The sequence below is a fragment of the Syngnathoides biaculeatus genome, chromosome 18, assembly GCF_019802595.1.
Source record: "Syngnathoides biaculeatus isolate LvHL_M chromosome 18, ASM1980259v1, whole genome shotgun sequence".
Taxonomy (NCBI): Eukaryota; Metazoa; Chordata; class Actinopteri; order Syngnathiformes; family Syngnathidae; genus Syngnathoides; species Syngnathoides biaculeatus.
This window is the reverse complement of record NC_084657.1, coordinates 5,213,212-5,238,219: the sequence shown is the minus strand read 5'-3', so window position 1 is coordinate 5,238,219 and position 25,008 is coordinate 5,213,212. Positions and strand designations below refer to the sequence as shown.

Sequence of the window (25,008 nt, the reverse complement as noted above, 5' to 3'; positions counted from 1 at the left end):
AACGTAATAAAAGATCCGTGTACGTAAGTCAGGGGTGCTAAATGTGTCAATGTGCGTGTCGGTGCTGCATCTGACGATCACAGCTTCGGCCGGGGTTGGTTCATCACAGCGCCGAGGTGGCCCATCGCGGTGCCGAGCCGGCCCGCTGTACGGCGTTGAGGTCGGTCGCGGCTGAGGATGCTAAATATTGTCATACATACTGTCTGGGAGTCTGTTGTTAGTTAGAAGTGATCCGCATATCATCTAAATATGGCTAGAAACGATAGAGTAATATTGCCCCGGTCACTTCACTCGATTGTGAGATGTTCTCTTCTTCGAAAAGAGCTTCCGTGTTAGAAGGGGCGTCGGAAAAATCCAAAAATCTCTGTTGTTTCTCTCCCATTGCAGGTGGCACTACCTGTTTTTAATGGCGAATGTCCTAGTGTGACGTCTGCTGATGAAGTTGTGGGCAATATGGCTACCACTTCGATGTTGAGTGAGACCTTCTCAACTGTGCACGTCAATGACACGCTCTCCGCTCATGTTTATTTTTTCGTATAGACATTGCAGTGAATAATGTTATATGTATTTTTCATTACAATATCTATTTTAGAATGTTTGCAGGCATGTCACTTGGGCTTTAACATGATACCTCCATCGCACTGGATAACGTGCTTCATCTTCAGGAGATTTTAAAAGGATATGCCCATCCTTATTGTAAAATCTTTTAAACAAGTTTTGCAAAGTAGGTTTGTTTCCAATTTATAGATGTGACCTTTTTTGGGCCTTTCTATGGCTCGGTAGTCGCTACCATTTTCTCCTCCACATTCGTGGAAGTCTTGCAAAGTAGCAAAAAGTATAGTAAGTAAAATTCATGCTCTCCCTTTTCCAAATCAAGCATTCATAAAATATTGATGGAATTGAGCTTATCAATATGTCGCGCAGGACCAGGTGGAAGTGGAATATGAGCTTAAGTAGACATTGAACGAAGAGAAGTGGTCAAATGGACAGGGAGGGAGGAAAAACGAGGAAGCCGCTTATTGTGTAGCCAATGACAATCTTGAGGGCTGGCAGGTGTTGTAGGTTTGGTGTTGTTTCTTTTACAAAGCGATGTCCAAATTCAAACAGTCATTACTGTTCAGTACAATAACATAATCCACTAATAATTTTGAGGTTGCCTAGTTAGTTAAGATAATTACTCCAAATTGAGGTAAGTAAGTGCAATTGATATACTGTAGATAACATAATAAAATGGAATTATGTGCAGCATACAGTCACACATTGACAAGAAGATGTCAGAGCTTTGTTGTATCTTATAAGTACTTAACAATAGTCAGAGGTTCATCTAAAGCCATAATGATTTGTTGAAAACAGATTGCGCAGTAAGAGTCAGATCTGTCCTTTATTTTGAACAAGCACACTAGACGTTTTACCTTTGAACCAGCTGAAAAATTTGCTGCTGACCACAACTTGTCTAAGGCAGCTGCTGTTTTCCAACTGCAAAAGGTGGATGGACTTCCAGGGTTTTCAAGAACTACTTAACAGACCAGGGCCAGATTCACCAATAAAGTGGATATAAAAAGTCACACACCTTTGCAAATCCAAGGTGTCTGTGATGTGAAAAGTGAAACTAAGACAAAACAAAAAATTGTTCTCACCATTAATATGACTTAAAGTAAGTTTCTTTCGGCTTGTCCCTTTCGGGGTCGCCACAGCGTGTCATCTCAGATGAACGCACATATATGTTTGGCACCATTTTTACGCCAGATAACTTGTGCAATTTCATTAAAGACTTTAAAATCCTAGAGAAGGAAAATAAAAACTAAAATAACCAAAAAACGAAGCTATGCTGTTGCACAACTGTCCAGTCTCTAATAACTAGGCATGTCACTATGGTGAAAACTAATTAACCACATTCAAATTCATGTTAAGAGGGAGTCAGTGCACATCTGCCACCATTAAATGTGGATCTGATCAACCTCAAGTAAAGTTAGAATTTTCTTGTTGGCTTTTCTTTCTTTCTTTATTTATTTATTTATTTATTTGGAAGTGTTCACAATTCCCTCTGCCTTGACTAAGGCCCAGTTTCAGTTGAGGAAAAACAGCCACAAGCATGTTGATCAGCAGCAACGCATTGTTGCAATGTCAAAAATACCCAATGTACATAAATATATTTCATTTTAATATAACACTTCAGGGTGAAGTGTCCGACTGGTTCGTACATGTGCCTCACAGTTCGAAGGTCTTGGATTCAAAGCCGCCCTCAGCTTTGTAGAGTTGGCATGTTTTCCCTGTGGGTTTTCACCAAGTACTCCGCTTTCCTCCCACATCTCAAAAACATGCATGGTAGGCTAACTCAAAACTCCAAATTGTCTGTAGGTATTCTTGTGAATATTATTGTTTTTTTGTTTATATGTGTTATACGCAGAGCTTGTGGAGACAAACAACCATTTGCACTAAACAATCATACTGAAGGGCAATTTAGAGTCTCAAATTAATGCATGTTTGGGGGATGTGGGAGGTAACAGGACAAACCCACGCAGGCACGGGGAGAACATGGAAACTCCACACAGGCGAGGCTGGGATTTGAACCCTGGTGCTCAGAACTATGAGGCTCTATTCAGTTGTCCACCATGCTGCCATATGTACCCATCGCTGAAAAAGCAAAACAGGTTGAATCTATGCCCAAGATATACAGCGTAGTCAATGAAGGGGACGTTCATTGCCAACAGCTTCACAAATATCACTCTTTCTACCAATCTCTCTCTTTCTCTCTTAATTCAAAAATTTCCTCTCATTGTATTGTTATAAGATAGCTATAATATAGCTAGAGGGCTACGACGCGTGTTTTCCTTATGTTTGTGATTCAATATAAAAATTCTGTGGTAGAGTCCAGGATATGAGCCTTCTCAAAACATTCTTTCCCGATAAAAACCTTGTTGGTCACACCTTTTCCTTTACAGCGAATTGGTTTCTGTGCAAAAGGCAATCATCTAATGTGCGGATCTGAGTTCACTGTATTATTTTTTACAACTGCCCACTTCAGACACACTTGGCTGTGCAACTCAGTGTATGACAGACCTTAGTGGGACTCAAAAATCATTTGTTCTTTAGAACGCACTGCCCTTGACATCACCCCTGAAAAGAAAATCCCAAGCATTTTTCAGTAAATTTGCTTCATTATGGGGAACGAGAAATATGAATCCATATCAGCCATTATCTTACAAAGCCTGAAGTAGGAAGTCCTGTACAGTCTCTTGAAGGCCTATCCTCATGCCCATGAATCTTGTTTATACCCAAGACGGGGAAACCATGAGCAAAAACAAGACTCATTGTCAGGCGGGTCGCTGCCTTGACAGGTTGAAGGAAAATGAGAGAAACAGAGGATAATAAGATGGGGAGGGCAAAAAGAGAACAATGAATGGTGTCAAAAGCGCCTTTTTTACTGCTTGTAAAAGCCATAATTTTCCTGCTTTTTTCTAAATCACTGTTCTAAGAAAACATCACATGAAACCAAGACCCTGCAAATGTCTGCATTCCGGGGTACTATAGAGGTAGGATGTAGCCTGTGTGTACGAGTATGCCAATGCTAGGACTGGGCTGTGGTGGTTGACATTTGACACCACTTACTTCTCGCGCAGAGTCTTGTATGAAAGCAATTGTTACTGCCCAACAAGAAATATGTCACACCAGATCCTGGCGACTGAAGGATGTCCCATTACTGCTTTTGAATAAAAGGAGAAATGCAACTCTGACAGTGAAAAGTTGCCCACCCATCTCTGTCCTGGTTGTTCAGTACAATGTGTTGACAGGATTGACACTAGACACTTAGTTTAATATTTAAGTGAAGCATCTCTCTTTTAAGACCCACTGAAATGCAATGGGTCCGACGACAGAGTACAGTATTTCATAATATGAATAGTATGAGTGTGTGTGCACCTTTGTGGGATTTGTATAAAATTACACTTTCCGTGAAATGTGATATTTTAACTGTTTTATACCAGTAAACAAGGTGTTGTGGTATATTAATGGGGAGAACTGATGTTTTTTTCTTTTTTTAATTGTATGGGCCTTGGACGTGGTATTTTTCTTCAAATAAAGCTGATGAGGAGTTTTCATGTTCTCCCCATGCCTGCGTGGCTTTTCTCCGGGCACTCCGGTTTCCTCCACATCCCAAAAACATGTATTTAGCTAACAATACAATGGCACTCAGTAGTGCACAAACCTCCTTCAAATGCTCATAGATCCAAAATGTCCACAGTTATAGATACCAAGATGTATGCCATTTCTCACTGACAAATGTAATTTCCAAAAAAAAAAAAAAAAAAAATCTTGGTGTGTTATTGCAGGTTATTTTTTATACCATTATCCCTTGAAATTATGATTTTAAAAAAAAATCTAACTACGGTTGATTTTATTGTTGACAAATTCAAAGTTTAAGACCACTTTGAATTTTTGTGATCAAAATGATTAATGAACAAAACAAATCCAAACACAAATCTGACATTATGCCAGGGGAAAAAAATGTAATGTAAATTCACACAATGTTCTTTTGTCACCCTTAATAAACTTCAGTTTCCCATGAAGCCCTTCTGTTCAGTTAGCATGCTACATAGTAGCCATTATCGAATATCTGTACTGCAATCACATGTAAAAAAAAATTTACACTCATGGTTTTTGGAACATCTTCCAATGCCTTGAAGTATTTTGGTTCTGTACAGAATATGAGTAGCAGATCCATACCATGAAAACTTTTCAACTATCCAACACCAGTTGGATTTACTGTAATCCATCAACACAGAAGAGTGAATGGATTGTACCCAATATTTCTACACATGGAGGCAGTAAAACGAATCCAGATGTTATGTTTGATAAATGTTGTTGCTAGTTATACCCACAGAAATCTGTTATGAAGCAATACACCATGCTGTCATTTTACTTCCTGTTTGTGAGTGTGTGTGCGTGCGTGTGTGCGTGTGTGTGTGTGTGTGTGTCTGTGTGTGCGCACGCACGTGTGTCCATGCGTCCGTGTTTATTTCTGTGCACAAGAGATGTAATAAACCAAGGCAGCCAAGTTTAATCCAAAATTGAACCCGAGCCTAGTCATCATAACATTCAACAAACGCAGCATACACAACACCCACAAATCTATACACACACACACACAAAGACTTTAAAAGCTTGAGTAAAGACGTGTTTCGGCAATGAATCATTTGACAAGCTAAAAGCTTCACAAACTAAACAACCTACAATCACTCCAATTGTTTGTTTGCAAGTAACTCACCATTCACGATACAAGTTATGTTGTTTTCAGACCTTCACTGCTGCAAGGAAAGTTGGTCCCCCTCAGATTTCTTTCAACTCAAGATGGAGGCGCAAACTTCTCAAATACATTCCTTTGTTCACAGATTTTGTTATGTTCAGTCTGTCAAGTCCAGTTCTGCCTCTCCCCTGCAGACTGCTGCATGGGCTGCTAACATGACAGCATGGGTAAACAACCAGTTGGATTGCGAGACACACACGCACACACGCACTCACACAGGTGCATGCTGACTCCCAGCGAATACAAACAGAGATGCATGGACAGCCAAGAGCAGCACGAGCCAAGAGTAGCACAGTATGAAGTAGCTCCTTTCCCAGTCCTCTTGTGTGGAACTCCAACCTTACTCCACCTCCCTTCTCCTCCTCCCCTCCCTCTCTCCCAACTACTCCAAGACACAAGACAAAAACAAAAAGAGAAAGTTCCCCTTACTTGTGCTTTAGACGCCTGTTGCTGGAAAACAAAGTGAAAAATCTCGTTTAGTTGTCATAAGGAGCATTAAAAAATTATGGTTATAATCATCCATCCATCCATTTTCAGAGGCGCTTATCCTCATGAGGGTCGCGGGAGTGCTGGAGCCAACCCCAGCTGTCAACGGGCAGGAGGCAGGATACACCCTGAACTGGTTGCCAGCCAATTGTAGGGCACATCGAGACAAACAGCCGCACTCACAATCACACCTAAGGTCAATTTAGAGTCTCCAACTAATGTTGCATGTTTTTTAGGATGTGGGAGGAAACCGGAGTGCCCGAAGAAAACCCACGCAGGCACAAGGGGAACATGCAAACTCCGCAGAAGGGGATGCTGGGATATGAACAACAGTCCTCAGAACGCACTACAGCTGTGTCACCGTGCCACGTGGCTATTTCTAATGATTTATTAAGGTTTATGTTGCAGTTGCACTAAATGTTTTTTTTTATGTTTATCTAACGGTAAATGGGCCAAAACGTGGAACCGCTTTAGCAGAAATATGTTTAATGCGAAATTACAAACATTCTTGAGGAACACAAAACAAATGATATGGTTGAGATGCTTGATTACGTTTTGATTTCTCAGTCTCGTGAGCTGCCTCAATTTTAGGTATAAAAAGGAGGAATCTGTTTGAAATTCCTCATTCTTGTTCAACAATGTCGAGACCTAACTGAAAATAAAGTGTCTGCATTAAAACACTTTATGATGCTGGACCTCTTATTTTTATTCATTTATTTACTGACCAGTGATCTAATAAACTCTCTTGAGAAATGTATAATTTTTAACATATTTTCAGGTGTTTGCCAAAAGCAACAAAGAAACCAACATTTTGTTATCGCGTTAATTTTGGGAAGAATTGATGTCACAGTGGGTGTTTTTATTGGTGAAATCAATTTGCCGATAAGATGATCTTTAGTCATTCAGTATAGTTACTGAATTGTTTCAACCAAAATATAGTGCACAACGTTATTAGTCAATAAAACAAGCTATGTGTGTATTTGACATGAATTCATTTGAATTGTCTTTCTGCGTGCTGTTTCACGATGTACCTTTTTGACTTTCTTACTACTTTGATGAGAATTTTAAAGTTTCATGTTTAAAACCAACAAAATATTACACTTTAAATTAATATCCACGTCAGAAAATGAACTGCCAAAAAAAAATTACACTTTAAATTAATAACTACATGACAAAATCAAGTGTAGTTTTTTTAGAATTAATCCTTAACATAAATAAATGTCTTTAACAATAATGACTTAGCGATTATTAATTAAGATCAGTGTAAAAATTGTGCCAAACATATATATGCGTTCATCTGAGATGACACGCTGTGGCGACCGAAAGGGACAAGCCGAAAGAAACTTGCTAAGCACATTTAGACAAATTTACATCACAAACCTGATCGAAAAATTTTTATGTACTGTTCATTCTTTTATTCTGAATTTTTGAAAATCAGTCTTGATGTTTTTTATTGTCTAAAAGACAATGGTGTCAAGGGAGGTTGTTAACACTAAAAATTGGGTATTTTATTTTAAATACCTGTCATGTTTGGAAATTGCATTATTATATTTGCCTTCACCAAGTTCAAAAATACTAGTCGTGATTATGATAAATACTAAAATTACAGTCGCTTTGTTTAGGTTAAATGAGATGTAAACTGCACGGAAAATAACCAACCCAGTTTAGTAATGTGTTGTATTACATAAAGGAGATTGAAAATTGAGTTGTTGATGGTGACAAGTTTGAGAGACAAGCATGTGTGGAGTGTTTGCCCCACGTAGTTAGACTCAGACGTGCGCTCAATCCCTCGTGAGAGGTGGCCCCAACATCTCGAGACAGATTAGTCAATCTCCATGTTCAAACCCCTCTGGCCCTGTCTTGTGCATCTTTACTCAAGAACATACCAAATAAATGTGTCACTGGGATATCCTCAAGAAAGGTGTCTCCAGTATATTTATGCGCGTAACGTCTGTCAACTCCAGTGCCCCAAAGAAAATAATAAAAGGTCCAGCGGATATAAGAAAATACATGGCCTATATCTTGAAGTGCCCACAGGGGCCAAATCTCTGTCCAAAGACCGTCATGGCTCACAAGTGTCATTTCTGTTTTTTTCTTTTGCTATCTTTGTTTAGTTTTTTTGGTGTGTTTTTTTTCCCACAAAATAACATCAGCTCTGCATAGACGAAAGCCAGACCGAACCCTCACTGAAACCATCACTATGGAAACCAGACTTTCAGTTCCTCCAATCTCCTACCTGATGTCATTAGCTGCAAGAAGGCGAGCCGACTTGCATGACAGGCCCTTCACAAACAAGGTCTCACCTGAACTGAGAGATTTCAGAGGACCATTATACGTCCTGACAAAATGACTGAATCACAACCGAATTTAAGGATGTAGCTTCCAAAAACGCAGGGTCAACAACGTTAAGAGAACCATTGAAATTGAGTTGGAAAAACATATTAACCACATGAGCTAAGATCAACAATATACAAAATGTTTCTATAGTGTCGATAACAACAAGAGGCCAGTTGTCTCCCTATGAATTTTTTTCAAGTGTGTAAGAATATTATTTCACTATAACAAGATAACATTCTAACAAAAACGAAACACCATATTATTTTGTAGACACAATGTGATGTATTTTTTAAACCATCTTTGCAAAATTGTCGTTTCAGGATTATAAATACAGTAAACCTCATACCTTTCTCATCTCTGAACGTGAGTGATGCTGCCACTGCTCTCTGCTGGTTAAGACCTGAAGTACAGTAGAGGTATAAAAATAAAACAGCGAACAAGACAATAATTCCATCCTAAATTCGGTCTTCTTTGATTTTTGTATAAAATTAGTTGGATTTTCAAGTAGAGGACATTTTAAAGTACAATTCACTCGCATTTAATTTTTAGTCATAATACATTGAATTTGATATGTTTTAACACTTATGTACAGTTCTGAATTCACTTTTCTGTCTATACACTTGCACATACAGGTTTTCGCCTCCATATTTAAGTGCAGTGTTAATGTTCAAACTGTGCAATGTCACAGTGACTTGCAACAAAGAATACAGGTATATTTTTAGGAACCGGTGAGCCTAACCAGGAAAAGCTGTTGAAAATGGATGGATGGATGGAATTTTTAGGAATGAAATTTCAGCCTTTCGATAAACACTTAGTCGTGCTATCTTACTTTATTTTCATTTTCACCACTTTGGGGCTACTTGGAGAACTAAGATTTTGATGCGATATTGTTCTAAAATGTTTGATATTAGCCTCTTCAGTTGTATGAGAGGACTGAATAAATTAGCGGTTCATTTACAGCATTGTTGTTGTTTTTTTGGGTTGAGGCCTAACATTACTAACATTTATATGGGTAGTTATTACATTTTTCATTGTTCTTTCATGGTTTTACTGTTCCTCCTAAAAACAACCAATTTCAGTCGTTGCAAGAACTTAATTGTGAACGTTATCCTATCCTAAAACATTCTTCACATCTGCGTAATGTAAAAACCAAGAAGCAGTACAGTAATTTTGAAAATAACTCGATTTTAAAGTGATTGCGTCAGGTCCACTTCACGATAGGCTGTTAGGTGACCCTTCCACCGCTCTATTCGGTAGCACCAGATTTGAGCGCCATCTTGTGCCTAAACTGCCTACTCGTCAAGTTTCATGGCTAATATTAGAGCGACTTGAGAATTTTATTAGACAGCTTTTGAGGGGCAACAAATACAGTACATGATTCCGTAATTGTCTTACCTGGGTTGGCAAGTATCTTGTGATGTTTGTCCGGTTTTTACATCAAGGCTCCACCTGTTTGACCCACTATTTACCCACTACGGGTTAGCTTTACACCATAATCCCCACCCCCACCCCCATCCCCCCCAAAAAATAAATAAAATTTTAAAAAACCATAGCTGGGATAAGCTCCAGCACTCCCCGCGACCCTCGTAAGGATAAAGCGGCTAATGAAATGGATGGATGGATTATGTACATATATAGATATAAACTGTGCTGCAGGTGTTGATGGGTGCAAAATATCCCTGGAATGAGTCCTTCTTGACAACGAATCAGCTAACCTCGGTTGCTAAATGTCAACGAGCTAACTAGCATATTTTTCTTCCCTTCCTTAGACGTTTTAATTGAAAAACGAGTATAACCCGACGTAAAAGTATTAAAATTACAAGTCATCTTGGTTCCATTTAAAGTTTAAAAACGTTAAATGTTTTTAAATTGGCTAGAACAACTGCCCATGATAGACTTAGATGGGGAAAAAGACTACACGCTGTGGCGACCCCTGATCAGGACAAGCCGAAAGGAAAAGAACTGTACGTGAGATTGAAAAGCTGAAACCGTGAGCTCTAATACAGTGACTCCACCACCTTTATTCATGTGTAAACCCAACGGGGATGTTTGTATTCATAAAACATTTTGTCTGATATCTCTAGATTTACAGCTCAATGAATTGATAAAAAGTGAAATGGAAAAACAGACGTTTATAAAGTATAACATTTCATTGCAACAAAAACAATTGAAAACATGTACTACATTAAGTTCCAGTGGGGGTTATGACGGCATTGTGTCCTGAATAATAATAATAATAATAAGAAGAAAACGCTGGGACAACAGAATGGCTAATGGTGCAGTATTACATTTACTGGAGTAAAATTAGGTACAAGAAACAACTCGTTTCCATCATGAAAATAATATTGGTCAGTTCCTCCCTGTCAACCTTCCTTTTGTGCTTCTTCCTGAATTAAGCTGGAACCACAAGTCAAATAATACTTTGTTACAGAGGAAAGCATTCCTGTAGTCACTTTCATATCATTCTTGTCACAGTGTATATGCGGGTGAGAGAATACAAAGACATGAGTCCAGCTACTGTTTGCTGTAATCTTCACATTCCTGAGCTGCACACCTCAATATATTTGTCCCCAATAAAATGCATGTTTTTGACAAGATGCTGTTCATGGAAGTTGGACATGCTTGTTAATTTTTTTTTGTTTGGTAGCGGTTTAGGTAAAAAATAAATATTGATTATGGTGTTCAGAATGATAACAGAAATGTGTGTGGTATTCGTCAGTCTTGCATTAGCATTTCCCTCCAGTTGAAGCTGTGATTGGGTCCATGTGTCAAAGGCAGGATGGGAGGGTCAACCAGCTGCCACACGCCCGTCTCTCCCATTTCTTCACAAGCACAAAATCCCAAGTAGGGAATCTGTAGAAATGTACAGAGCAGATGCACTTCTGTGTTATTGAAAGAAAACAATTAGAAAGCTTATTCAGTGTGATGTAACCAGCATCTGGCCGACCTTTCGCACAACTTGAACAAAGTCCTTGGAGTTTTGTGGGCTGAGTCCTTGTATCTGCCGAGTGCAGGCCTCCAGGGAGGAAGCATGGGCCACAAACAGGACCTTGTTTCCTACGTGAAAGAGGTCCGGTACAAGAAGAAACAAATTCGAGAGACACTATCACTACTTTGTTGTGAAATGACACCCAGCACTTTATCATATCATATCATATAAAATGTTCAGCACTTGTTAGATTAAGAAAGACAGAGAATAGTAGGAGTTTAGAATAGCTGTCAGAAAACACTAAAACATTACTAAACATTAAAAACAATAGTCTACTGTACCCATATTTTTGCACTCTGAGAGGATTTCACGAGTCACTTGGAAGCTCCGGCTGATGTAGGTGTCATAGGACTCAGACGCCACTAGTTTGTTAATGGGAATACGAGGTCTAAGAATGAGGGAAATACAGATAAGAAGGGGAATTACAGCCTCACAGTTACTAGCATATTGAGGTCAGAGCATAGGAGCTCTACCTATATGTTGTGTCCACACTCAGATTCGCAGCAGCCAGTTCCGTTGGGGGGATCCAGGTGGGTAAACTGGTTCCTGAAACCCACTTGGTCCATTCAAAAAGCCCAGGCTCCACACGGATTTTTGTCTTTCCCTCTTGTTGGAGACCTGAAACATTAAAAACACAGAGATACGTTTATATTTATTAATGTTTCTCATCTTGGTGTCTTTTAAAGAGAAACGATTGCTTAGGTGAAATTCAAATGTATTAATAGTAACAGTGTCAACGTGTCAAAAAAAATGTTTCGGCAGTTGTGATGAAGGTATGAAGCCATTTTTTTTCCTCAGATTAAGCTATTTAAAAAAAAAAAAAAGTTCAATTTGAGCTAACCCTATTACTATAAAAGATCACAATTTTAATAAGAGAAATGACAATGGAAATAAGGCAAGCTGAATATGCGTAACTGTGGTACTGTTGAGAAAAATTAGGACAGGCTCCTACCCTGCAGAATGTGCTGAGCAGTCTGGACGCAGCGAAGTGAAGGAGAACAATAAACAAAGTCGATTGTGGTGTGGCTTTCCAACAAGGCCTCGCCTGAGACAGAGCACAACACTATGATTATATCTGTAGGAAATAATATGACTGGAAAGGCGTCACTGTGTTAAACAATACACACGCCACTCTAGAGGACCTTTGGCAAAGGTTACCAACCTACGAGACGGGCTTGAGAGGAACCAAACACAGTAATTGGACAATCTTTATCATAGTCCCTGTGACCGCCGCTTCTGGTTGGCAGGCTGGATGGCATATTGAGATTTGAGCGAATGTATCTGCCTATAAGCAAAAGAATCAAAGTTTACAATAAAGAAGCAAACAGTGTCACGTGTTCACTCTACATCCATACCTTTGGCGTCAAAGCACTGAGTGACCCAGTGTTTCCCAAACACAACATCCATCCTTTCCCCGTGTCGACACACAAACAATCTCATTTTAGACAGAGAGGATTGACCAGCTGACCGTGTCACCTGAAATAAGGAAGACAAGAGGATACCAGTTGCAACTAAATGATATGACACACAAAATACAATCAAGTGATGAATGTATTGGGAGGTAAAAAAGAAAGAACATATGGATATCCGCGCCTCCTTTTACTCTACGAATACCAAGGTGTTGGAGTATGGTGGAATTTGTGTTCATTGATCCAGGAGGAGGCCACTGATGTTGGCCCTGAGAGACTGCCTGCTGGCTCAAAATCTGTTTGTTATTCATCCAAAAGATGCCTCATGGTGTCATCCATGTATCCTTGCTTTGTGCACTAGAGCAGAGAAAATACCTTCCCCACACAGTGTCTACTGAATGAATTAATCAAAATAATAGCCTTAGACCTGATTGATTAACTTAGTGATAAAAAGGGGTATTCAGAAACCTCTCTCCATACAGTGGATTAGTAGTCATGAGGTGAAATGGATGTCTTTCTACCACACAGACAAAGGAATAATGTACCTGCATGGGAGGACAGAGTGCAGCCAGGCTGGGAGGATCCACCAGACTGTCAAGCAGACTGTCAGTGTGCTGTTCATCAAACAGTAACCCACCAAGGGTGCTGCCAGTATTAGACGGTGCGGTGTAATTGAGAATAGAATGAGACCTGAGGATTGGTAAAAAAAAAAAAACACACAACTTTCAACATTTCATCATGATGAGTCGGATTAAGTGACTCTGAAGGGGGGATGCTATCCATCCGACCATTTCCTATTCCACTTATCCTTACTTTGGTCGCGCTGGAGCCCATCCTACCCGACTTGGGCCAAGAGGTGTTGAACTTTGGGATTGGCTTAATGGCGAGCCAATCGCAGAGAACATAATAGACGAGTGGTTCTCGAGGTTATTTTGCAGCACTGCCGTTTTTTGGAAATGAAATTTTCAGCACCCTGACACCCCCTTGGAAATTTTCAGCGTCACCCACCCCGGCTGCAAACTGTATTCTTTGCGAATGAACAAAAACATGAACAACATGAGTGTAACTTAATGTGCCAGGGTCATGAAATGCATGATTTTTAGTATTATATTAATGAAAAAAACGGCAGCCGACATGGACCCATACGTTTTTTTTCCCCACCACAAATCATGATTTTGACGTATCCAGCTTTTTGTAACTCCCGCCATGAAAAACCTCTCAGGGATCTGTTTTCGAGAAGAAGCATAAAGTGATCTACATGGCAGGACCGCCCTCAAGTGGACTCGTTTGTTTCTATTAGTTTTACCTCTGGCAAGGTAGCTCATTGTTCCATCATGTTAGCCAAAATTCCGGCTCGTTGCATTGCTGGACATTGCTTGAACACTCGGGAGGATGGATTTACCCTTCATAATTTTGCAAGAGACCCGGTTCGTCATGAAAAATTGATTGCACGGGTGCAAAGGACGAGAGCTTCGTGGGTTCCAAATGACAGGTAGGTGTGTATATAGCTACTAAAAAAAAAAAAAAAAAAAATAGTTGGGGGGTGGCGTAATCCAGAAATCAGGGTTGCTAAATGTGTCGATGTGCGCATCAGAAGTCTTCCATGCAGCGGCCGCTGAAGGACGGCCTCCGCAGGCCTTCTGGATCACTACCGGTCTTGTCGACAAGGCCGAGCCTGCCGCCGGCCTTGTCAGCCGGGGTGGCTCGTCACCGCAGTCGCTCATGTCTGCCGCGGAAGTGGGCATTTATCAACGCTACGCGGACGTGGATAGGGCGGGGAGGTTGTTTGGCCGTGAACTGCATGTCATCTAAATATGGCTTGAAACAATAGGGTAATATTGCCCTGGACACTTCACTCGGTTGTGAGATGTTTTCTTCGAAAAGAGCTTCCGTGTCTTAAGGGGCGTGTCCCACAGTAGGGGCCACAGCGTGTTTTTAATGGCGAATGTCTGGGGTGATGTCAAGGACAATAAATGCAGCCAATATGACGACCACTTGGTTGTCATCGAATGAGACTTCCGCCAACTTTTTGCATGGATGACGCAGTCTCTGCTCATATTTATTTTTTCATATAGACATTGAAGTGAATAATGTTGTATGTATTTTTCATTTCAATATCTATTTTAGGATGTTTATAAGGATGACACTGGACCTTTAAAGGTCTACCAACACGTATGAATTTATTTTTAGTATGTTTATAATTTAAAAAAAAAAAAAAAAAGGCAACAGGAATGGACCCATCCGTTTTTTCACCACACGTCATGATGTTGTCGTATATGGATTTTTGTATCTCGCGCCATGAAAATCCACTCGAGGCATTCGTTTTGGAGAAGAAGCAGGTAGTAAAGCTTTTTCCCGACGCCCATACTGGCAGGTTTGTGTGTTGTTACCAGTTTTACTGGCGGGAAAGTACAGCAGCTGTTTTTTCCTGCGTGTTAGCCAAAATTAAAAAATATTATTTATAATTTTCACAATATTAATTTTACAATGTATATAGGGATGTCGGTAGCTCTTAAATAAAAACTGTTCATGATAGCCCTGCGCGCCCCCACCCCATTGGAGATAGTGTTGATACCTTGTGTGTTTTTAACATACCTGAGAAATAAAGCTAACTAGTAGTACCACTTGTCATTTTAGACTAAAGAAGGTGACGCATTTAGTTAACACACCAAATATTAATTGAGACAATGTCTATTAGAGCAGAGGCCATTATGGTATACATTATGGCATCTGCATGGGGAAAGGCCTCAGAATTCCTGTAATGAATCAGAAGGTTAAGAGTTGTGTGGTGCATGCGTTCTTACCCATGAACAACCCACGTGTCAGACTCATCAGCACGGCTGACATAGTTTTCGGGCAGCAGGCCGGACAATCCTGTGCCCAGGGACGTGCCGTACACCCAACCCTCACTGGCGCTGCTTTGCTCCATAGGCGACATGAAGATGAAGTCTCCAGGCACCAGCTCAAGTTCATCATCATTTTGAGGCACGTAGGGATACATGACTTGCAGTGTCTTGAGGGGACAAACAGACATTTTTGAACAGTACAAAAGAGGTAAAACAATTCCAGGAATAATACTGATGTATTGAGCTAATTGTAAACATCTGAAAGGCCAGTGAACCATCAATATATTTGAGAGGACAAATTTCTACCTCATGATTAGCAAAACGAATATCCCGGGAGAAGAGGACAGCCAGCCAGTCACACCCTGACGACACATCCACATTCTTGGCCAACTTTTCTAAGACTGGAAGATGGCTGCCTTGAAAGTGGTATGCCAACGTAACATGCAGTTGCTTCTTATGGTGCTCAACATGCACATCTGGAGATAGAACATGTGCACAATGATGATCAGTATCCAACCTTCTGACTTGATATTGACACTGTACAAAAATAGATAAATAAATGGGAACCTGCTTTAGTTTCCGTTTCATTGGCAAAATCAGCCGCAAAACTCTTGAGCACTTCTGCTACTTGCTCTTCCACAAAGAGGCCAATAAAGGTGGAGGAAGTGTACAGCTCCAGTGGAAGTGGCATGGGTATACGACCTTTCCACTTCGAAACTGAAGACTGGAGGGCATCTGTCAGAGCCTCCACTTTCCCATCGGCGCACTGTAGAGATGAAAAAACAAAATCCATCAAATCCACGATCGTGAACTAAAGCAGGATAAAATTCAAATCATTTATTTACGACTGAAAGAAAGCATGCACATTTTCCTCACTGAGTGAATCACTTGCATGTGTTCTGAGGTCCACTTAAAAAAAAAACGCAGAATAATGCCAAGTGTATGTTTTTACTTTACACACACACACACACACACACACGCAATTGTGTAAGAAAGTGTAGAACCTCCGAACAATCACCACACACAGACACACACACACAAATGAAAAGGAATATATGAAAATGCACAAGTTTTAAGTGAGATATGACTACCAGTTAATCAGAAATCTTGACATTTAGAAAAGGCTTCACAATGTCAGCACACGAAGACATGAGACTGAGACTGACCATGAAGAACTGGCAGAGAGTGATGTGAGGGAAGATGTTGTGTGCCTTGTTTTTGCCGCAGGTGAGGCGAGATTGCTGCCAGAAGAGCGAGAGTTGCTGGAGCAGTGGGCCACTAGGTCGCAGATATAACACATACTCCCTGGGCAGAGGGTCATCCAGGAAGGGGTCGTCCACATGGGAAAAGAGCCTGGAAACACACACACACACACACACACACACACACATGGGCACAAGAGTTAAAAATGGTAAAAGGCTACAATAGAGCATTTAGCCATTTGTTTACCATGGTCTTTATTCACATTCCACAGGTGAATTAGTAACTTGCGAAAATGGTTACATCTTTGTGTCCTTTTGTGTGTCTGTGCATGGGTGTACGTGCAGTTCTCACCAGTCACAAGCTGCCTGGACGTTTTTTCCTCCTGTCGAAACCAAGGCTTTCAAGCTGTAAAGATCAACAGGAAATGCGGTCACAAAAATAATAGTTCTTCTTGCAGCCCATGTATATGAATTGGATATCTTTGCATACCAAGAGACAGTGAAAGAGTGAAAAGAGAAGACAAATCAAATCCCAAGAGAGCAGGAGAATGACGAGGGATATAGCAAAAAAGTCTTACCAGGAGCTCATGAAACAATATTTATATGCGAACACAGGTAGAAAACATTGATGGAAAAGATAAACTCTTCTTGACTGGCTAAAATGTATTTTGAAATGTGTGTGAGTTCATGCAAACAAGTGCGTATGTAAAAATACTAATCAGTATCTCACAGATAACATGTCGAGATAATTAAGACTCATTCTTTTATCCTCTGTCTGTACCGCTTAAACTCACTAGGATCGTGGCAGTGTATACTCTGGACCAATGTTCCCTCAATGTATGAGGGATGACTGGTTGCTGCAACCAATGGCAGAATTCACATACGTACTGTAAAAGAGGAAAAGGAGTCACCACTGGTTTCTATGAGTATCTTTTTATTGAACACTTCGGCAGCACACCGAACTCTAACAGAGCTCGGCCACACCCACTCTCCCCCCTAGTTTACTTTACCCCGGCCCGCTACGCTCTTAAAGTGGTACACTTGTAAATACAGATGTTACAGTACTTAACCAGCCCATTGGTGTGATTTACAATGACAGCATCCTTATGCGGCGCCCACCAATGGGTGCTTTAGTTAGCAACGCGGTCTGGGCAATATACAGCAAAGACGAGCTAGACACGCTGCTTATGTTTACTCTTGATAATAATGGAGAAAGTATAAAAAGAAATGCTGTCAATTTAAGATGCAATGACTAAGTACAGTGGTACCGCTGCTTACGAACGTCTCTATTAACAAAAAAATTCAGGTTACAAAACGCCTCCTCCAAAAAATATTGTCTCTAGTTACAAAGGAAACTCAGGATACGCAAGGAAAATAGGCACTGGATTCCCCAAGTTCCACCAAACGTAAAGATCTTATATCTTGGTTTAGTGGAATTAAGTTGTGGGCCTGCATACATTCGTACGTATGTTTTCTCTTGGCTGTCAAACGTTTGCCCCTCTTTCGTCCCCCAAAATGCCTTTTGCTCATCACTCACCCTTCTCTCCGCAAAGTCATCAATGCCAAAGGTACATGAACATAATCTTTGTATTATTCTTAACATTATGTACTTTGAATGCTTTATTTTGGGTGGTGTGTGTTTGTCGGGGGGTCGAGTGTCTTGGACGGATTAGTCCATTTACATATAAATTCCGGTTGTACTTGTGAAAAATTCACGTAACGAAATGACTTCCGGAAAGGATTAATTTCATAAGTAAAAATACCACTGTATGTGAATAACAGGAGAAAAAGCGGTGAAACTGGACGAGATTTTCTCTTTTTTAAGCAAGAAAGTCAAAGTCTGGTCTGAAAAAATGTGTTGCGAAGCAAAAGTAGAAAGTGCAGGAAGAGACTGTGTATAAAATTCCACCTTGGCACAGCCTCATCAAGGATGATTAGAAAAAATATGAGAGAGAGAGAACGAGAGAGAGATTTTGTTCAGATTCACAAAAGTTAATTCCAATAGATTTACACTTTTATTGTGTTGATTTGTCGTTTCTAGGAAAACTACAGCCTCCCTTTACTCCATGAGAAGACAATAAAACCTCCACACACATCAAAGGCTTATTCACCCCAAGATACTCTCTGTCCCCATTCTGAATAGACACAGTAAGTCACTATCTTCTATTGGGATGGAAGTCAAATGAACAGACTAGGGTATTATGGTCTAATGAATTAATGCGTTTGCATTGTGCCACTTGCATTCACATTCAATAAGCTATATTTGATTTTGGCTAACAGAGAGGTCCCTCGATTCATTCGGCTACAGACCCTGGGGCAGTGTGCCCTTACTCAGCCCAGTGTGCACAATGGAGACTCCAGAGGCAAAAGTGTCACAAACAAATTGCTCGTACAGCTACTACATGCTTGCACTTGCACAATAGTTTACTTTATAGCTGATCAAAGAAATGTAGTCAAATGCCCATCCCTGATGAACTCAATTGTGCCATTTATTATGTTGCTTCACAGATGTGTTGTCTATACAGTACAATGGGAAGTTCACCTAGTGCTGAGTGGAGAAAGAAGGTAAAAGTATTTTTCTCAAGAGGACATGAACGGATTACAGCCAACTACGATAGAGACGTCACAAAATCTAACCTAAAATGCAACATGGGAAGGCCTGCTTTGTTACCGCAACTATTTAAGAGTCATGAACCCTCGGTGACACAGCAAACAACCCAAGCTACGTAGGAATCCCTTCGAGATGCATTCTTAAAATGGACAGCAGGAGACTCCACTAGATCCAAAGAGAATGAACAAACGCGTATGAGAGAGACAGTGGTGGTGTCTGATATGGATGATGTGGGCAGCCGCCTGGGTCAGCAAACTGTGTGTCTGTGTGTGTGGGGGGTGTCACTACATCCCCCGTTGATGATTGGTCAGGGTAGCACAATCGACTGCAGTGACACAGGGCACATAGACAAAATAGACACTTTTGACAATAATATTAATGTTCCCAGCATTTGTCTGGCAACCAATCCAGGGTGGACCTTGCATCAAAATCACCCAGGATAGACACCAGCTCAGTGACGATGAAAATTGGAGAAAATGGATGGATGCCTGGATATACTGTAATAGGATGGGAGAATTTCTGTCTGAATGTTCTGAAAAGTCGTTTCGATATCACTGTTTTATTGAGCAGAATAATGTTGCCTGGAGAAGAAGTGATTGTAGATGCCTGTGTGAATGGAGCGGAATTCAGCCCTTGTGAATCACATCTGCCGTTTAATCCTTTAAGTCTTTAATTTTCCTGAGATGGATGCTTTTAGTTTTATGTAGTCCACAAAGTAGAAGCAGCCATGGACCTATGGTCCTCAAGAGCTGGGTAAACCAAAGGCTTCCCTTCTCCCTAACAAAAAAAAAAAAAAAAAAAAAAGACCAAGTTATCTATAAACTGCATTTCCTGTTCACAGCCAAACAGAGATGGGCTGGGAAAAAATACCGCTGCAATTATTTGGCTTCCACCTATATAAATAATCATTATTAGATAATGCATCATTTGAAAGTGCCTGTCGCTTGTCATGTCAGCAAAACGTGGTAATTTTTCCACACACACACACCACACACACACACACACACACACACACACACACACACACACACACACACTTACTTTTTTGGCACAAGAAAAATTAAAGTTGATTGTTAAATTTTTGTTTATACTGAAGGGGTGCTATTAAAAAAAAATATGTGTAATGATGGGAGAAGTTCAGCTGTAATTGTGTGATGCCATTACTATATACGGGGAGATGCCACAAGGGCGGCTTGGTGTCACTGTTTACACCTCATAAACCTGTTTTGTTTTGTTTTGTTTTTTTTAGCCTGATTACAGCTCATGTTCCCAAAAAGCCAGTTGTGTATAGTCTGTGCCTGAAACTGATTCTCTTTTTTGTGCCTCATTATTTTTGGAAAGAAAGACATTCAAAGTCACGTTACAACAAATAGCGTCAGACACCATTAAGGAAGTGAGTGGGCCATTGCGTGGGTGAAGTATGCTTTATTTTCCAGCAGTTTGTGTGATCAAACCTGACATGGCTTGAAAGTTAATGAATGAGACTCATTGTGGAACTATATCACTTAAATCTAGAAATAGAATAATTATGAAACAACTAAGAGTTTATCACCGATTATTTTCTTGTTTTGCAAAATCAATACTTTTGGCTGGATGTTCAATCTTTCTTCACCAACTCACTGATAAGATAAAAGTAAAACATGAGAGCTATTTTTGTATGCTTGAGTAATTGCAACCTCAACTTCTGCCACCTTCAAACCACCGTCCCGACAGAGAGCACAAGCCACTTCAGGAAATGGGTGACTTCCGCTTAGCCGCCTTGAATTTGTTCATGAAAAATGTCTGCATCAGAATGTATCTCAGTCTCAAGTATGCACAACTTCTGTGTCACTATTAGGACAGTCGTACCTTCACTTACAATTTTATTTTGTTTCATTACCACAGTTACTCAATTTACTCATACTGTATAGCAAACCAATGTTCCCATCTAAATTAGTTTTTAACCAAATTTTATTAACCTGTTCCAACTGCTAGAAAACAACCATTTTTTTATATTGTGTGTGGGACAAGCCGGAAGAACCGTGCGCCTAACCTGCGTGCCTTTATGGAAAGTGGCCAAGTCAGTGATGTCAGGAATACAGCTAGTTAGAGCGTCTGGATGTAATTTTTGGTGAATGTGAATGGTTGTTTATTTATATGTGGCCTGCGATTGGTTGGCCACCAGTTCAGGGCATACCCCGCCTTCTGCAGATAGCTGGGATAGGTTTCAGTACTTCCCCAACCCTCGTGGGGATACGCGGCTAAAAAAAAGAAAAAAAAAAATGGATGAATGGACTTCGCTCAAATTATTTTAATTGTATGGTTCTATGAATTGATAATTCATCTATGTGAAAACACCTTAATTATTTCCCATAATAATCACAAACCAAGATTTGGCAATGTAGGAAATAGATGAATATCCTCATGCTATACTTCATAAAGTGTTTATAGTAAAAATGATCACTTCAACAACAATCCAAGGAAATGTTCCATGTGAGCTATTTTTAGAACGGACCCCTTGTCACCACATTGGTGAACACAACTGTACAACAATTCTGTCTGCCATTATGATATTTTAGCAATGTGCATCCTATTGTAAAATGAGAACAGGGTTAATGTTACCAATACTTTGGTTACCTTATTTTGCAATGTGCGACAGACAGAAATATTAGAAACAAATTTGTTTGATACGGTGCACAATAAGTTATTTTATGATACCATTGTCATTGTAGCTTCAATCATTGCCATTTGCAGGTGTACCTGATATTGTGGCCAGGGAATGTGCATTCTCTTAATGTACTGCACTGCTGTGGTTTCCTGAATTCTAAAACCATGAGAACCCACACACCAACTTCCTCTTGACACAAAAGGTTAGAGAAACTTGACAGCAACCCGAATCGGCTAACTAGATTGTCGATGCATTAAGACCACTCTCATGGTCTCTGTCCATTTGATCAACACAAATGGACTGCGTGTTGACTGTGATAGACTTGGATAGCATTTATACATGTACTGTATGTCAATGCCTTGGGCCCCACCAGTGAATCACTGACCTCCTTCATCCCTTCTCAGAAGCTGCAGTCATTGTACGCTGGCCATGGAAGCAAATATGTGCCACCAGGTTTTGAATTTGAAATGCCGCAGAAAACAGGATTTAAATTTGAAATGTAAAGTAGTCACATTTTCAATAGTTGTATTTCAGTGTAACTTTTCAATGTTAACAATTCAACCGGCTACAATTCGCCGTCTGAAATTCAACCGGCTACAATTCGCCGTCTAAAATTCAACCGGCTACAATTCGCCGTCTAAAATTCAACCGGCTACAATTCGCCGTCTAAAATTCAACCGGCTACAATTCGCCGTCTAAAATTCAACCGGCTACAATTCGCCGTCTAAAATTCAACCGGCTACAATTCGCCGTCTAAAATTCAACCGGCTACAATTCGCCGTCTAAAATTCAACATCTGTGCCACCATGCAGAACACCCAGCTAATCGCAGTTACCCTTACTTAGTCACATGACATCACATACTAGGAAAGCATAACTGGATTGGCTGGCTGTTTGGTTCTGACCTGAAGTAACCCTGCCTGGTGGCACAGACGGTGAATTTTAGACAGTGAATTGTAACCACTTGAATTAACATTGAAAAGTTACACTGAAATATAACTACTGAAAATGTGATCACTTTACATTTGAAATTCTGCTTTCTCTGGCATTTCAAATTCAAATCCTGGTGACGCATATTTACTTCCATAGCTGGCCTCCCCTTCATCCAACACAGCACATTGCAGATATTACATCTATAAAAATGCTCTGATATTATGACACCTGGTACCATATACACTGTAATATAAATCTAGTCTAGTACTGATGTACCAAAAAGAATATGAGTGACCAAAAACAAAAAACTAAAGAGGATCCCAAGCCTGAAAATGGAAAGCTAAAACATTTGGAGAAATTATCAAACGTTATTTGTAAGCACTTCTCGTGCTAAAAAGTACTTTACATTACTTAAAATACAAAAATAAATCAAACCTACCACTTATTAATTAGAAAACTGTCAATCATTAGTAAAATTGCATTTATAGCAATGACAAAAACTGCAAACCTGTAGGAATTCTATTTCAAAACAATTTTTCTGAATTTCCATACTATATTTTTAAAATTTCCAAAGACGCTATGGGGTCATATATATATATATTATATATATATATATAATGTAATAGTGCCACACGTTAGCTCCAGCAAGTTTTCAACTGCAGTTTAGCTAAAAATTGGGTCATTATTACGCATAGTGAGCCCTCCGCAAACATACCCGAAGCTCAAGACACCGGGGTGCGGTTACTAGAGCCACCGCTCGCCTGTCAGGGCACACATGGACAAACTACTCACACCTATAGACAATTTAGAGTCTTCAATTAACCCAATGCACGTTTTGGGGGATGTGGGAAGAACATAAGAAAACATGTTAACTCCAAAGAGTGTAAGGTGAACATGGCCAGCCGAACATACTGCTATGACGTCATCCTCTTTTTTTTTTTAAGTGGGACAGAATAGAGATATTTTGAATAGAAAATTAAACCACAAAAAAAGTGTGGGCTGTTTTCAACGAGCAAGAAAACAAACCACAGTACTGCATGGAGAAACAAATTAATTATTTATGGAGGATTTTAAGATCATTACGTAACCTTCATATTTCATTCACACAGGGCTTGTTTCTTGGCAACCCTCCCCTCTCAAAATTGAATGGCGGGGGGGGGGGGGGTGCTATATTTGACCAGGATCGACTGAAACCGAGAGGCTGGCAAGTGCAACATCTGAGTCACACAGCATCTTTCTGCAGGAACGGAACCAAAGTCCAAACGCCATTTTCGAAAACGTAGTACAGGACAGTAGTTAAGTGATGAGCGTTTGCGTTGGGGCAGTGTAGCAGTGTACTCACGCCCTGGTTTTCGGGAAGCCCATGGACAGAAGCACGTCCAGAGTTGACCCATGTTTGACGGTACCTGCCCGGGTCTGGCGCTGTCTCCGCGGGGTCACTTTGGCGTAGAGTTCCTCTTTAGCTGCCATCATTTACTGCTCCATCGGTAAGGTCGGTCTTCTGGCGTATTTCGTTTCATTTAATTAAAAAAGATTCGCACTTTGGGAAAAAAAAAAAAAAAAAAAAAAGGAAGCAACAGTCTCCCGAGGGTCCGGTTAGGTGCAGACAACACTGGTTTGTTTTCATCCAGCAGGTCTAAGCTCGGACCATCCCATGAGAGCCATGGTGAGTCACCTCGGCTGTTTGGGCCAGCCGTGGTCGCGAGCCACCGCCCCCAGCCGCGGAGGGTAACATGTCGGGGTCGAGCTCGCCTCTCGCATCCGGTCCGCCTGATGAGAAATCAGATGCAACTAAAAAGCTAGCTTCGTTCCTCCCACCACGGTCATGTCTCCCGGGAGGACGGAGAAGCTTGCCTCGAAGGCAAGAATCAACGGCCAGTCGAGTTCAAGAGCCAACAGAGCGTTGAAGAGCGAGTCGGACACCCATAAATTCACTCGTAGAAATGACAGCAAAGTGATCAAGAACTACAGCGTCATTATTCCGTTGAGTTTGAGCCCGTGTGATCCAGAGCCCATTTGGGGGCGGAGGGTGGAAAGAGTGGTTCACACTTCCTGTCTGAGAGGACGTCAATACGCATGCGCTTAAAAGCGCAACTTGGGGAAAAAAAAATAATCTGTTGCCATGGTGAAGGGAGGCAAACTAATTTCGTTTTAATTAGGTCGCTGTAGCTATAGCAGTGACGTATCTAGGACGAATGAAATGTTCAGTTAATTAGCTTTATACTTTCGGTATTTTAATCAGCAGCA

General features: G+C 40.5%; 1 protein-coding gene and 1 long non-coding RNA gene across 4 annotated transcripts in view; both read right to left on the bottom strand.

Annotated features, from left to right (window-relative positions):
- Positions 1 to 9,601, bottom strand: part of LOC133492075 (uncharacterized) — a 53,515-nt gene extending 43,914 nt beyond the window's left edge. For 2 of the 3 annotated variants that reach the window (XR_009792551.1, XR_009792552.1), the window contains exon 1: positions 5,264 to 5,570. This is a non-coding gene — a long non-coding RNA (uncharacterized LOC133492075). Of the gene's footprint in view, positions 1 to 5,263; positions 5,571 to 8,471; positions 8,526 to 9,520 lie in introns of those variants that run through there. The other variant, XR_009792553.1, reaches the window with a different exon arrangement.
- Positions 9,602 to 10,121: 520 nt separating this feature from the next.
- ubash3ba (ubiquitin associated and SH3 domain containing Ba) lies at positions 10,122 to 24,834 on the bottom strand. The gene is made up of 14 exons (XM_061803027.1): positions 24,104 to 24,834; positions 16,924 to 16,977; positions 16,536 to 16,722; positions 15,937 to 16,135; positions 15,676 to 15,845; positions 15,328 to 15,536; positions 13,069 to 13,213; positions 12,470 to 12,590; positions 12,277 to 12,399; positions 12,067 to 12,159; positions 11,588 to 11,732; positions 11,396 to 11,502; positions 11,073 to 11,182; positions 10,122 to 10,978 (listed from the first exon to the last, which is right to left on the bottom strand). Exons 1-14 carry the CDS (start codon positions 24,232 to 24,234, stop codon positions 10,841 to 10,843), a joined length of 1,932 nt encoding a protein of 643 aa, XP_061659011.1. The 5' UTR covers positions 24,235 to 24,834; the 3' UTR covers positions 10,122 to 10,840.
- Between the last annotated feature and the right edge of the window lie 174 nt (positions 24,835 to 25,008).

Bases quoted from the DNA above. Each gene is read 5' to 3' on its own strand.
- ubash3ba (XM_061803027.1), bottom strand. From the start codon at position 24,234: ATGATGGCAGCTAAAGAGGAACTCTACGCCAAAGTGACCCCGCGGAGA. The intron at 16,136-16,535 runs GTCAGTCTCAGT...TCATCTCTACAG, and splicing joins CTCTCTGCCAGTTCTTCATG to TGCGCCGATGGGAAAGTGGA. The intron at 10,979-11,072 runs GTCGGCCAGATG...ACATTTCTACAG, and splicing joins TTGTTCAAGTTGTGCGAAAG to ATTCCCTACTTGGGATTTTG.